Raw genomic sequence first — 16352 nt, 5'->3', positions numbered from 1 at the left:
CACCTATAAGCTCGAGATTAAAAGAATGATTTAAAGATATATGCCAAATCACATAATGTGAAAAGAAAAATGCACGCCACAACAATAGTAAGGACCTAACAGCGGCATTCAGACTAGTGAATCAAACGAAATAACGAAAAGTCTGGATATTCATCATACAAGTAAGATATTTAAATTTGGAGATACATTTATCATTAAGCCATGCATACAACGGATAACATTTATTTGAGTTTAGTTTGGGGAGGGGAGGGGAGTTTGCGCTCCTGGCGGATTGCAATCAAAACCCTCCCCTCGTGCAGAAAAAATAATGGAAGTAGGCGAATAGGCGATGCATGTTTAAGGTGAGAAAAAGAGGGAAGAAAAATGAGGTGAAAATTTTATGCTATAAGTCAAAATTTGTTGAAAACTGAAGTTGCAGAACTCAGCATTTAAAAAGGCATAGAAAGTTTAGCTGATTCCTCTCAACTCCCTGTGGATAATTGGCAGCTCTTAATTGATCTTTTGTCCAGGGGCAACCACAGGTTGGTCATCATCGTCTGTTCCGAAATATCTATCCCCAAACTCTCCCATACCAGGAACGACACGAAAATCTTCGTTCAATCCAGTTTCAATCTCGGAAGTTACTATCTTTATTCTTGGGAATTTTTTGCAGACCACATGAACTCCCTGAGGTGCCTGGGGAAACAAAATGCAAATGTTTGTACAGAGATGAAATTGGCAAAATAATACATTGAAACAATAATATAATAGGTTAAGGAAACAGAAATGACACGGAAGGCCTTGACTTACAGATATAAGATTAAGAAATATAATGTTGCACTCTGGGACACCCTTTCTAATCAGCAATGAGATGGCTTGAACAGCGGAGTTGCCTGAACAGAATGTAAACTAGTCAGCTTGAATCAGCTAATTAGAAACAGTTACATATGAGATTAGCATCTATCAATTTTAAGTACAAACTTGCAATTTATACTATCCTGCAAAATGCATATCGGCAGTATCTTTAGACATGGGTACAAATACAATAGAAGATGAGAGATTCTTAGGTAGACTCAGTCCACCACGTCACCCATAGACTAGCCTATCACATAATGACACGTCATTAAAATGATGGCAATCTTGTAAATTCGTTTATTACTTATTTACACTTTTGAATAGTAATATTACAAGATTGCCATCATTTTAATGACGTGTCATTATGTGATAGGCTTAGTCCACGGATGATGTGGTGGACTGAGTCTACCTAAGAATTTCTCATAGAAGATAGCACATAAGATCCCCGAGATACCAACTCTGATACATGTGCAAATTCTAGGTGGATTATAGTAATAAAAATCTTACAATTCTCTGTTTGATTCAAGCCTATTCCCTACTCTAGCAATTCAAACCAATTTGATGAATCGCAAATCAGTCATTCAAATTTAAATTCAATCTCATTTTGAAAAGAGCTGTGAAACAATTCCCCAAGAAATTTAAAATGAGATTATTGTTTTTTTTGTCAAAAATGAGATTATCGTTGAAAAGCCAATAAGTTATACAAACCTAAACAATAAAAACAAATGAGCAACTCCGGTAGCATATCCATTCTAGTCTCTTACTTTTAGATCTACAAAAATTTCTCAAATCCTAAATACTAAACGCAATAAGTACACGATTTTTATAAATCTAAAATTAAATTTGTTTCGATATTCTTTGATTTAGATTTGTTTCGGAGCTTATTTGATTGATATGAGCATTATGATTCAAAAAGAAAAACGATCATGGTGAGAATTTTAAACCTACGCTTTATAGGTTATTGTGATTCTAATTGGCTATATGATCCTCTACAGTTAGCCAAATATCCCACTTTTTAAGTTACTCTAATTGATAGTGACAACCAACACCAAATCTTACGATTAGATTTGACAATTGATCCACGACGCAACATAACAAGAATTTGATTCTAGATTTAACAGCAACGACAAGCAAGAAAAAAGAATCAGAGGTGGACCATTTAGCCGAGATCGTGAAAAAGCCTCATTGGCTTTGCAAATGTAACACTTTCCATCAAATCAAATATTCCATAGTAGTGGGAGGGTGGTCAGTGGATATGGGAGAGCATAGTGAGAGAGATGAGAAATAGTTCCTATCATTAAAACAAACCTGTCCCCAAAATTGGATCCAATAGCAAAACATGTCTATTTGAGATGTCTAGTGGCAATTTCTCGTAGATTAGCTATCAAAACAATGAAACAACGAGAAAACGTCAGAATTAAACAGTTGGGAGACAACAATATACGCCACTCTGAGACATACACACAAATATAAAGAGAGAAGATTCTGCAAACCTGCTGACCATTGTCTCCTTCCCTATGAATAAGTATCTTCCCGATCTTGATGCCTTTACAACATGCTCGCAAAGCATTCTCCATACTCTCACCGCTGTAATAAGTTTATGGCAAATCAGCTAGTTGTTTGACAATAGGTAGAAAAAAAAAAGGATGAAGTAAATATAAAGCGACAAGAAGATGATGTTAACAAAGCTTTCAGATTCACAGATGCAAAATCCAGTCCAGTATTCCATTCTGCTCCTCTAAGCAATACTTGTATGATTCTTAAAGTGAGATTGAAACTTAGCAACAATCAACTTAGGGAGAAACTTTGGAAAAATTAAAGTTTTCAAGCAACAGAGCAATTAGTAATATCCTTTTAAAAATGCAGTACTCAAGTAAAGTAAGGTCACTACAAAGTATATTGAATTGGCCAGTCTAACAATTGCCCACCACATGATTCTATATAATGAACATAGGCTAAAGGTGAAAAGCAATTAAGCATAATAATAAAAATCATAAGGTTAAGAACTCGGGTATTTTACACGGGAATGTTTGGGAACCAGTGGAATAATGCGAAATTCAGAATGTGCACAACGGCTAATTCAGTTCACCAAGATAAAGTCCAAGGACAAAAAAAAGAGCATCAGCAAACGAAAGAATGCATACTGATAATTCTTCTATTTTGTATTTTTAGTTATTTCGATTGTTTTTCTCAGCCATCTATAAACATGGAAATCAACTTTCTTAAACTAAATTTTCCTTCTGATTGTTTTAGAACTCTCCCAATAAATAAATCCACTAATTAGAGATTTAAAACCACACCATACCTCCTAATTACAGAGACACCACATAGCCTCTTACAGAAATCCACACCTGTGTACACTGACCCTGCAATTTATAACAAAAAAGGAAATGTAGCTAAAATTAACAGATACAATTTTAGCAATTACAGATTCAAAATAACATCAATGGAAAAAATTCAAACAAAAGAGCAAGGAACAATACAAAATATGGCTAGACGCAAATAATAAATTACTCCTCTTTCAGATATGGGAAAAGGGTCATTTATGCCCTTAAAGTTTGCCTCCAGGATCAAACAAGCTCTCAACGTTAAGAAAGGTTCAAATATGCCCTCGACGTCTTAAAAAGTGAACAACCAGGCCCCTATTTTGACTTATAAGTTAGACGTTGAGGGCCTGGTTGTCGAAATTGCAGGGCTTGGTTGTTCATTTTTCAAGACGTTAGGGGCATATTTGAACCTTTCTTAACGTTGAGGGCTTGTTTGATCCTGGAGGCAAACTTTAAGGGCATAAAGGACCCTTTTCCCTTCAGATATAGCATAGCAAATTCTATAAAGGGTGAAAGGACAAGGACATGAAATTTCAACACCTAATATAATCAATATTTCCAAAACAGCATAAATCAAAGAAAACAACTATCTCTAACATAAAAGAAAGTGAAGGCATCATAAAAAAGTGCTACGCTGAGGATTTACTTATGCATTACATTTAGTTTAGTAACAACACAAATCAATGACACAAATCATCACCCAGGAGCCAACATGGTCACCATTTTCTATATCTATCAAGCAAAAGCATAAAGAGAATTATACTACTGGAAAACATCAAAACCTTGCAGGAAAAGAAAACATCATGCAAAAATTAAACCAGAATCAAGTTCTGGGTACTCCATATGATGCGGTAGGAAGCTGTGATAGTGGCATCAGCTAACCTGTGGGTGTGGTCACCTGCTTTTCTGTAAACGGTAGGTGTCCTAGACCATGTTCAACAACCTAGTAAACATTCAAGAGTTGGTATGGAAAAAATGCCTCATAAAATAAATAACTTTCAAGTTAATAAAAATAAAATTCTCTCAGGAAAAGAGAAGAGAAGAAAAACTAAACTAACCAAACGAATCAGCCGATCAGCATAAAAAACAAAGTCATGCTTTGTTGTTTGAGCATCACGTATAAGGGTATGCATACCACGTATCTGCAGGAAACAAATGACAGTTGTTGGATTTAAACAAACAACTGCTACTGGGTGTTGAACCAAGCAAACCACCATATACTTTTCAATCAAAATTTACAAATTTTACAATAGAAATCATCATCGGGAAAAATTAAAAAGGAGGAAACCCAACCTGAAAGGTTGACTGAATCATATATAAATTAGGATATATTTTACATAAATCATGTTGTCCAAGCTTTGTTCGGATATGCTGTACAATTAAATCAACAGCAACATGATTATCTCCTCCACGGGGAATGATGATATCTGCATATTTCTTGGTTGGAAGTATGAAGTCATCGAAAGCTGGCTTCACAAATTTTGAGTACTGCATAAAACTAGCTGTCAGTTTCTATCAAAGGATAGGGTAGCACACCATGATAGCAAAACTTTTTTTTTTCCAAAAAATTATAAGAGAACCTATCGTCATGTGTCATAATGGAGAACATACTCAGAGTAGATGTGAGATCTGATCAACGTTTTTGAATAATTTTACAAGGTTATGTGTAAGGTGAACAAGAAACACTGATCAAAAGGATGGTTACTTAGAGAAGAAGGGTCAGATTGCAATGCATAAGTTTTTCTTTGACCATTCGACTATAATAGACATTTTTGCATGAAATTCAGAGGACTTGTTTTAGAATCAAATATATAGAGGAGGAGAAGATCAAAGCGAAGTGATAGACAAATAATTGTCTCCATCAGTCAAATTTGAACCTTGCATTTTTACAATAAATATAGTGCAGGATATGGTGCAAGTTAGTGAGATTGACTATAATTTCATATCTTCTTATCTCTCAGTTTAACAAACATTACTTCTTTTAAAAAAAAGGAAGAGAAATCTAGGTGAACAAAATGGTGCAAGTAAAAAAAAAGGCTTTCACCGGCTATTTATAACAGGATATTTTATAATAAAAAATGACAGAAATAGATTTTCAAGATCACAAGACAGTGAAAAACTAACCTGATCAAGAACAGCACCAATATCTCTGCCCTTCTCAGCAGTATCACGCCTTATTCTTCTCGCCAAACGTACATCAGCATCTGCACTGAAAATTGTACAATGTGAAGTAAAAGCCCAACTCAGCAAGAAATAAAGCAAAAGATGTAAAACATGCCATACATTCAGTCATATTACCATGAACATCAGAGACTGTTCTAAAAGAAAAGAAAAAAGAATAAACAAAGTTGGTGAGAAAATAATATGAAATTGCTATTAAGTAGGTGCAGAAAGTGAGGAATGTTAAGGCAGTTTATTGGACGAAAAAAATAATCACCATCTCTTAGAGTTATCTGAGACACTTAGCAAAAGGATCAAATTAAGAAATTCATTAATCAAGTCGAGAAATTAGCTAGTCAACGAAGTTAGCCTTTCATTAGCGAGATTTCAACTGAACATGCATATGCCATGTGCACATTTAAGCTTTATATGTGCAAGTACACACAGCGTTGCACCAAATGAGAATTTGCTTGTGCCATTTCGATTTATGATTCAGGCGATGGAATTTGTGTCATACTATATAGAATTCTTTAATATTCAACTAAAGCATCTTATTCCACTCCACTCCCAGGAACTAAAGGCTGAATGACACTTCCCTAGGCCTACTGATGAGTGGATGAGGTATAATTTTGACATGGACCACTTAAGTTAAAAAACAATTACATAGTTTAAAATTCAGATGACTTTATATATAAACTTTAATATTTACATATCATCGTGCAACACTGATGTAGGATAGAGTGGTGAATCACCTACTTATTTTTTATGGTGTCTTGGAGAGAAGAACTGGAGTCATGATAATAGAGTCTAAATTAAAGAATTAAAATCTGAGATTGGATAGACAGCAAAAAAAAGTAGATCAAAGTAAACAGAATCTATCACTGAAAATGTCACTAACAGTATTGTGGCAGGCAGCCTCTACAAGAAAATAACAGGACAGAGAGAAATGGAAAGAAAAAAGGGGGAATTCCTACTAGTAAGGACATAAACTCCCAAAACACTCGAAACAAACTCATTTATATAATTCACAGTCAAAAGAAATAAATAGGTTTATAGTTAGTTCAAAAACAAGGTCCTATAGTATTTGTGGAGAACTAAAGTGTATTTGGCGGTTTCTATTGAATTCTAAGCAGCCAGTTAACAAGACAAATCCTAAATGATAATAGAAGTCCATTCCCTAAGTTGGTAGGCCCTGAAAAACAAAAACAATTTAATAAAAACATTAGACTCTTAAAATAAAGAATTAGATCAGAAAAAACCCTGAATTTGCTTTTCATTGATTGTATTAGATGCCTTCTAGATGTCATATTCCTATCTAACGGAGTATGGAAAGCCTGTTTCTTAACAATGATACAAAATGCAGAAGTAACGCTTCACTTTCTATAAAGTGTAAAACAACATAACATTCAAGATTACATAATCTAGTTGTTTATTTTGAAAAGAAAAAAAAGAACTAAATAAAGAACACAACATTACAAAGATAATAAATAACCTGTATCAACAAATATCTTCATGTTCATCAATTCTCGAACTTGTGTATCGTGAAAAACAAGTATGCCTTCCAAAATTATAACATCTGATGGATTAACCTGAAGAACAGTAACAATAATTACAAATTTACAGTTAAAAGAGATGGAATGTCTAAACATAATCTGAGTTTCATATGTTCGCCTCCACGTCAAAGATATAAACAGTAGACAACAGGTCTAAATTTGTCCACTAATGAAACAAATATCAGAGAAAATAACTAAACAAAATTTTGAAGACATCCCTCCTCGATGATAAGAAAGAGCCAAATATTAACTACAAACAATCTGAAACTTTATGCCATCTGCAACAAGATTTAGCATAAAAAGAAGGTCAATTTGGCATTGCATTAATCAAATGTAGGAGACAAGAAAAATGTACCCTTCTTGCAGGTAAAACATCATTTTTGTAGCTCTTGAAGTCATAGTTCGGGATATCTACTGCTTGCCCATGCCTCAAGTTCTCCATGACACATAGTAGTTGTTCAGTGTCAAAGGCATCTGATAATAAAAGAAAACATTATAATGAATATAAGGACCAATACAGCATAATCCATCAGATAGGAAACTACTGTCACCTACTCCTAAAGCTAGCAAGGCTCTATTCGTGTATGCTCATTAAAATTCCTATGCCAATGCATAAAGTACAAAATTATGTTTGGAACCTTAACTTTTTGGACACATCGACTCACCAGGATGGTCAAAATTGTAATCTTGAACTGTTGTGAGTTCCCCTTCAGTCAGATTGTGATAAAAGGAATCCTGCAATGTCAAATATTAAAATCAGATCATCCCAGGCAAAGTAAAATCAGGAAAGCAAGAAACTCTAATGATTATTTAAAAAAGGAAAAGTAAGGAAATTTAAGTGTAAACTTGTGTTTTGCTAGTAATTGATTACAATATCCATTCTTGAAGCATCATTCCACAGTTCACAGCTGTTAAATAAAGCAATAACAGAGAACTTTCCACATATAAGGAAGGCTGAAAAAGAGGACAAAGGATAACAGAGAGAACACAGCACTTCAGTTTACCAAGTCCTTCTATCCTTCATTTAGTCATTACACGTAACAGAATTTTTGTATCTAGCCATTCAAAGATTTATAACACAGCTCATCAATACCTGGTTAACAAGTACTACACGCTGATCATGAAGTTGTTGAATAATCATATCACAAACTGTCGTTTTTCCAGAAGCTGCTCCCCCAGCAACTCCTGTGCCACAATAATAAAAGAACATAGCACTTCTCAAACTCAAAAGTCAATCTTGAGATACAAGTTAAAATACAACTGGAAAAATTTAGCAGAACAAATACGCCAACAAACAAGTACAGGTCAAGTGCACTTTTTCTGTGTATCATCAGTCTAAATAGCAACTGTCCTCTTTACCAATTGCCAATAAAAACCTAACAAAATTAACAGCAAAACCTCTACACAATCTGCAATCAACCACTTCACCATCTTATATAAGTAAATCTTTCTACTGCATGGATGCTCCTTGATAAGAGCATCTCTTTTCAACATATCTATGAGCTGAATATTTCAGTTATTCTCAGATGTAGCCAAATAAAGCAATACTCAAACCACATCTACGCCAGGCAGCCAGGCCCCCGTGCTCAACCCATGAAAGATGACATCCAAACAACTTACTAGTGCATCAATGCTAATCTTCACATGCTCTCCTATTAAATACTCTCTATGGTGTTCAACTTAACTCTTCATAAAAAAATATGTTGAGAATTACATTTTCTTTTCAAAATAAATAAACGCATGTTAGATTCCATCTTAAAACCAATTGGTGTTAAGTGGAGGTGTCCAACCAATATATAAACACATGTCCACTCACACACACAACCAATGTGGGATTTCTCACTTTAACACTCCCCCTCACGCATAGCGTGTACGGGCCGAGCAACAAAGTCCCCCCTCACGTAAATCTCACGTGGGCCGGGCCAAACTCAAATTGTGTGAATGGACAAGGCTCTGATACCATGTTAGATTCCATCTTAAAACCAATTGGTGTTAAGTGGAGGTGTCCAACCAATATATAAACACATGTCCACTCACACACACAACCAATGTGGGATTTCCCACTTTAACAACGCAAAAAGAGACTTTTCTCAAATACTCATTTTAAATTAATCTCTCATCATGATGCCTCTAAGACTAGCATTCTAAGAGCATCAAACCTTTATTAATTAAGAATTCAGCAACTTACATAGAAGTTTCTCATTCAGCATGAAATACTTTTTCAGCCTAAACTTAGAAAGATAGGATAAAATTGTGTAATTAAAAACTATGAGACTCCAGTTTAAAAAAAAAAAAAAAAAAAACTATGAGACTCACCGATGACAAATGGCTGTTTGTACATCCCACCATTTTCAGATGTTGTTGGCTGCCCCATCTCTCCATTTCTCGACCCTAAAGCATCCATATGAAATCCAGAAAAATGAGCTCTTGATGAAGCCTCTATCATATCCACAACTGATTTAGAATCCATACGATGAGACCTGCAATAACCATAGCAATTTGATTCAGGCACATAACACCATATCTCATGCTAAATAACGTTGCCTCATATCTCTAAACATTGCCATCCTAGCAACAATAAACTTGCCAACATATTCAAATACACAATAGAACACTGTGTGTATCTATATATCTCCAAAAATTCGATACAAATCAAAACAGAAACCAATCAATCATGGCAATTTCTGATTGAGATGTCTATGATCCGAAACAAGTTCACTTCCGTGGAAATCGGATAAAAGCAGCATAGAATCACAAGCCTCATTCCAAACAAAAACATGCACTAAAAATGTAAAGTTTCGTGATACCAATCACTTCCTTTTATTCCTATTATTACCATATAAAATCATCACTTTCCATTTATATCAAAAAAAAAGCATCACTTTAGCATTGCAAAAACTCTTTCACATTACAGAAAAATATCAAAATAACAACAATATTAATCAACAAAAAAACAGAGGCAGATCAAAATTAATAAGATACAAAAAAACAGCAATCACCTAAAAAAATCTAAAAAAAATCTAAAAAAACACAAAATTAATAAATAAACACAGATTCACTAAACAGTGTGATCCAAACATAAGAGACAATTATAAATAAAAAACTAAAATTAATAAAAAAAATGCACGAGATTCTTGAATATACCTGTGCTGTAATCTCAAAGAAAAGATCAAAGGAATTGATAGGGAAATTCAAGTGAGTATAAAATTGATATTTTATTTATTTTAATGTTTTTTATTTGAAACAAAATCCAAATTAAAATAAAATAATTAGGGAAAAGTATTTTAATTAAGTGTTGTAATTAAGCGAAATTACAATAAAACAAGAGAGAAAGGAAAGGAACTAGTATTGATTTTGGAATTATATATAGGGCAACTGTGCGACGGAGACAACCCACCGGAAATTTATAATCGACGAATTGCCCCTATAATTTTGAAAATATTTCAATTTAGCCACTATTATTACAAGATCTTACGTTATCCAAAAATGATGATGTTAAAGAAATTCTCTCGAATGTCACTCTTCATTATTAAAAGGATTAATTCACTTTAAGGTCTTTTAATTTTATATTTTACCGATAAGCTATATTTTAAATGATATAAACACTGGACAACATTCTAATAGATCGTGGGATCGATTTCTTTCACAAGCGCTCCCCTTTTTCTAATTATAAAAGAAAAATTATATTTTTAATGTATTTGATCTTTAATTTTTTTTTTGACACAATTAAAATTTATTAATTGGATTGAGATTCCTCAAATTCATGAATTTGAGGAAGTCAAATTCACAATCTAATGAATGGTGTAAATCAATTTAATTAAAACTGTATATTTTTTATCTACACCTTCTATTTGATAATGAACGGTGCGAATTTAATGAACTTGACCCATCAAGTTCAATAAATTTGAAGAAATTTCAATCCTAATTAATATGAGAGAAAAAGTATACCGTAAATTTATAAACCTAATTAAAAATATTACTCCCTCCGTCCCGTAAAGATAGAAAAAGTACCACCTTTTTTTGTTCCATAAAAATAGAAAAAGTGGAGTTAGTTAAGTCAAAAATTATCAAAATATCCCTACATGTTTATCATAAAACCTTAAATGCATAATTTGAAAAAGTAAAAAAAAAGAAGTTGTAAGTGTTATATTTAGTAAAGTGGCTTTGGGAAATGTACATAACTAATTGATTACAAAGGGTAATTTAGACAAATTATCACAAGTTACCTATAAATAACTACTTTCTTAATTCTTGTAAAATGAGTGCTTTTTCTATCTTTACGGGACGGAGGGAGTATAATATTTTGATACAGGTTATAGCCTTTGAGGTTATCTTTTTGATATTTCCTAAATAAGTAATAATATAAGCTTCAAATGACCTCGTGTTGGTGTTGCTTGAAAGCTGCTTCAATGCTTAAATTTCTAAGAGTTTTCTGGTAGGTAAATAAGTGTATGAGTATTTAGGGCTAAAAAGAATTATCACCTCCTTAAACACCATGGAACGTCTATTTATAGGACCGATAAAGACCAGTTATCAGGCTAGATATCGTGGTCTGAGTCCACGATCTCTAAACATTTCATAGCCATATTTTCTTTCAAATCTGGTTAGTGGATAAGCAGGTTTGGTACTGCATTCTCTTGCTCGACTATCCAGGCGAACTCGAACTTCTTAAGCCGAAGCCTCTTCATCAGATGGAGGATCCTAAAAAGGCCGATCTTCCTTAATGATGAGGGAACCAAGAAGAGCGAAGCATGGAGTTCGGATATTTCTAAATCGGTATTACATATTTTAACCGCTTCATGGGTCATTAAATTACACATTCGTTTAATAAAAATTGTTGAATGCTAAGCGAATAGTATAGTATAATATTGTAAGTTGTTTTTAGTAATCCGATTTTTTTCTTTGCTGCAAACATGTATTATAGTATTTGTAATTCAAATGTTGGTATACCTAAAAAAGAATGAATAATGCAATGGAAAATACAATTTAAAATATTATATATAAAATATACACAAATTGAAATCAAAAGCTGCTTCGAAATTGATTTGTAGTTATCGAATGACGAGTGTCTTTATTAATATACATGCATCGCTTATAAAAGAAGGAGAAATGATTTCATGAAAAATAATAATAACCTCACATCTAAAACAAGGTTCAGTATGAAGGCAAGAAAAGTCTCTAGTCGATGATAAAGAGATATGCCAATTAGCAGCACATTTACTAAAAATATCTTTTCGTGAAATCATATAACAAGACATAATTCTTATATTAGTGACTTTTATACAATCTCTTTAGGGAAAGGATGATTCATGGGGAAGGAGGACGTTTAACCTCACGGGAAAGATAATAACTCCATAAAAAAGATAAAATCCCACCAGGAAGGACAATAACTCCATGAGAAAAGACAAAACTTCTACAAAGAAGGACGTTTAACCTCACGAGAGAGGAGGTTATATGATTGAGTATATTTGAAATTTAAAGGACAAAGTTTTAAAATAAAAAATATACATAGTGTAAAGTTGCAACAAGTATTACTTGTGAAATAAATTTAAAACAAATTTTATAAAAAAAAAACATAAATTAAAGATTAAAAAATAAGATCAAAAAACTTATATGTAAATTACATCGACATGCTTTTGTAGAAATTTTAAACAAGTACGCAATCCTGAAAATAATAATTATCTATTTTATTATTTATATAACGCTTATATATTCTGAAATTATCTTTTTTGCTTTCACGCTATGTTCTTCTAAGAGTGTTAAGAAACAAATAGATGCTAAAAAAATTATTGATTATAAAATTAAAATTTGTATTGTCATAGTTGAAGTTTAAAAATTCTCGTTTTTATAGTTTACATACTTTTGTATTATCTCTTTTTACTGCCGTATTTATGCTAATGCATTTTGATAATAGAAAGTTCAAACATCATAAACAGCGGGTGGTTGATCTTTGGCATGTATAATGTATAATGTATAATGTATAATCTATGAAATTATTTATTTATCAAACTTTTTAAGGTGTTGCTATATTTTAGTTAAATAAAACCCACCGATAAATTTTTAGCCCAAATGGTATAGCCGACGAGCAACATTTTACTAAAGTTCCGGGTTTGTTTTTTTTTCATAAGCATTTTTTCTTTTTAATATTTTAAAAAGTTACTCTGCCAACTTATTTTAAAAGTCTCCGTTTTTATTTTACATTTAAAAACTTCATTTTTGTTTTTAGAATAAAATTATATAAATATATTTAATTTTCTCTAAATATAAAAAAATTCATATTAAAAATTTCCACGTTCATTAAAATAAAAAAAATCAATCCGGTTCTCAAACTTGTGTCTCCAGATTAAATAAATATTGTTTAACTTTTCAATCAATTAGATTTAAGAACTTGTTTTTCAAGTCAAATAAGTCACTTTTAACCTTTTCAATCATTTAGATCCAAGTTCTCTCTTTTTTTCTTATAATTAGGAGGTGGAAGGTATCGAGCCCACGACACAGCAAATTGCTACCTAGCGCTTATACCGTTTGAGTTATAAGTCATTGGTAGATCTAAATTCTCTTAATTTAAATAAAATTACTCCTAATATATATACCTCAAACATGTGACTTTAATGCAGCATTATAATTTTTATCGAATAAAGGGTCAACACGCCCCCTGAACTTGTGACATAGGGCCATTCAAACCAATTTTTACTTGTTTGAGCAACAAACTCCAAAACTCTTCATTTTTGGGGCAAATAACCCCATAATTTATATTTTTATTGCAAAAAATAAGTTTAGAATAATTTTATCGCAACAATTAATTTTTTTTATATTTTTTTTTTCGCATTTTTCACCTCCGATTTATATTTTACGCGTTTCTAAAGTATAATTATAGGGTTATCTGACTGAAAAATAAAAAATTTTGAGGTTAGTTGTTCAAACAAGTAAAAACTGGGTTAGATGATCCTGTATCACAAGTTTAGAGGGTGCGTTGACCCTTTGTTCAATTTTTATCAGCCCGTAATTTACATGTAATTTTTAGACTGATCCAATTTAATCTCTATTTAATTTTAAATTGTCTGGAAATTAATCTCAATTTAAAAAAAAATTGTCTTTTTGTTGTATTAAAAAATATAGACCTAACCTGGGCTTAAACTTACCCTATCATAGGGTGGTTTCATCCCACATAACTTACTTGATTTAAAAACACAAATTATAAAATCTGATTGATTAAATTATATAAAAAAAATTAATTGATTAAAAAAATGACTTATTTGACATTAAAGTATAAATTATAATATATAATAGCCTGAAAAAGTTAAAAACAATTTATTTAAACCCGAAATATAAATACAAAAATAAAATAAAAAATCGTAATAAATATCTTATTAATTTTTGCAAAGAATGGAATGAGATTTGTAAAATGAAACTGTGGAAATACTATTTTGTATAATCACCTCTAATGAACATTACACGTCATATACACGACGTGGAATCAAAAATGTGGGACTGTTGTGCAGTGTTAGATTAGATTAAGAAGACACACGTAAGCGTCGAGTAGGATGTGTACTTCAATGTCTAGAAGCTCCCACAATAAAGTTACACATCCACCACGAGTTGGTTCCTTTGGTTTATAGAGGACTTAAATAGCACTTTCCCCCTCAACTTGTAAGCAATGAGCAATTAACACATCAGTTAACTTTGTGGGTAAATTAGTTATGAACTTGTATATTATGAACAATTAGCCCTATTTTGCCAATTTACTCCCTAAATTTGTAAGTTATTTGTCCCTCAATTGGCAATTTGCCCCATCAAATTTTAAGCTAATTTTTCAAAATGGGGCTAATTGTCCATAATCAGCAAGTTCATGACTAATTTGCCCACAAAATTAATTTATATGTTAATTGCTCATTACTTACAAGTTGAGGGGGCAAATTGCTACTTAAGTCGTTTATAGAGATAAGAAGTTAGCATTGTTTATAGGCTAAATCTATTTTAAGATCCTTAAACTTTTATCTTTTATTTATCAAGTCCTTCAATTTTTATTTACTTTCTCAAATCTTTAAACTTTTATTTTTTGGTTCATCAGGTCTCTCAACTACTATTTGACTTTCTCAGACGATTAAAATTTTATTTATTTAGTTTATTAGATCCTTAAACAATATCCATTTAAGAAACCAATAAATCAAAAAATAAACAATTAGGGACTTGAGAAAGGCAAATAAAAGTTGAAGTACCTAATGAACCAAAAAATGAAAATTTAAGGACCCAAAAAAGTTAAATAGAAGTTAAGGGACTAATGAACTAAAAATGTATAATTTAGGGACCTCAAAATAGATTTAACCTTCTTTATATTATTTTTTTAGAACAAAAGATCAATTCACCCCCTTAACTTGGTACGAAATATCAAATGAGTCATTTTGAACGATTTTGGTATAATTTAACATGCTACTTAACGAAACCGGATCATTTCAACTCACAACTTAGCAAAACCGATCAATTTCACTATCGTAACAGAAAAAAGGAGAATGGATTTTCTAATTAAAAAAATAATTCTAATTAGTCTTAATTAATACTAATTAAAATTTTAAATTAAACACTAATCTAAAAAAATTAACTTTTAACCCTTTTCTTCTTCTTCTCTTCCACCTTTCACCGCCGCCGTCGTCGTCCACCCTTCCACCACCATCGGATCTACTCCGTAACATATCTGAGGAGGAGCAGATCTGCTCCTCCAAAACGCGGAGCTGGGCTCCTCGTATTTCTGGTGAGGAGCTACTGCTCCTCGCCGAAAAAGCAAGGAGCAGACAACTCTTCTAAAAATGAGGAATTATGCTCTTCTGAAAACGACAAGTTGCTGCTCCTCAATTTCCGGCAAAAAATGGGATGGAAAAAGGGATAAAAAAAGTCTCTAAATTTTAGTTTAAAAAATAAATTGATTTTTGAAAACTTTAAAATATAAGGGGCAAAATTGAAATTTAAAATAAATTAGGTATTAGATCAGAAAATAAAATAAATATTTAGTACTATTTTGAACCTTTTATTCATCAAAACCAAAGAGTGTGTCACATTCCCTGAGGGAGAGTGCGATTTATTCGATTTTACAAAGTTGCAGGTCTGTTTGATCCAAAATCGTCCAAAATGACTTTTTTGATATTTCATGCCAAGTTGAGGGAGTGAATTGATTCTTTGTTCTTTTTTATAAGGGTACATGAGGTGTCCTAAACTATAAGACGGTATTTTTAAATTTTTCACATTTAAACTAATTTTAGGAAGATAAAATTTCTAATATCAAATTTTAAATGAATGCATATATAGATACGATAAGAATCTGCAATTTCATTTAAGTTAAAAAGTGTAGTTTACTAACTCACATGCACCTTGAGACCATATTTGTTCTATTTTAATGAGTTGTTTATGATATTTTTATTACAATTTATTAATATTACTTTTCACATTAAAAAATAATTTTACCATATTTTAAATACTATTTTTT

General features: G+C 32.0%; 1 protein-coding gene across 2 annotated transcripts; it reads right to left on the bottom strand.

Annotated features, from left to right (window-relative positions):
• Window positions 1–131: 131 nt before the first annotated feature.
• Window positions 132–10296, bottom strand: LOC126687227 (uridine kinase-like protein 3). 2 transcript variants are annotated; one of them, XM_050381703.2, is made up of 15 exons: window positions 10272–10296; window positions 9191–9354; window positions 7968–8059; window positions 7540–7609; window positions 7230–7348; window positions 6814–6910; window positions 5286–5365; window positions 4455–4649; window positions 4220–4303; window positions 4044–4104; window positions 3140–3200; window positions 2328–2421; window positions 2143–2215; window positions 790–872; window positions 132–675 (listed from the first exon to the last, which is right to left on the bottom strand). In XM_050381703.2, exons 2-15 carry the CDS (start codon window positions 9342–9344, stop codon window positions 490–492), a joined length of 1449 nt encoding a protein of 482 aa, XP_050237660.1. In that variant the 5' UTR covers window positions 9345–9354; window positions 10272–10296; the 3' UTR covers window positions 132–489. The 2 variants fall into 2 exon arrangements, with proteins under 2 accessions (XP_050237660.1, XP_050237659.1); XM_050381702.2 differs by lacking the exon at window positions 10272–10296 and adding an exon at window positions 10019–10210.
• Between the last annotated feature and the right edge of the window lie 6056 nt (window positions 10297–16352).

Source organism: Mercurialis annua, linkage group LG6, assembly GCF_937616625.2.
Source record: "Mercurialis annua linkage group LG6, ddMerAnnu1.2, whole genome shotgun sequence".
NCBI lineage: Eukaryota > Viridiplantae > Streptophyta > Magnoliopsida > Malpighiales > Euphorbiaceae > Mercurialis > Mercurialis annua.
This window is presented reverse-complemented; position numbering and strand designations above follow the sequence as displayed.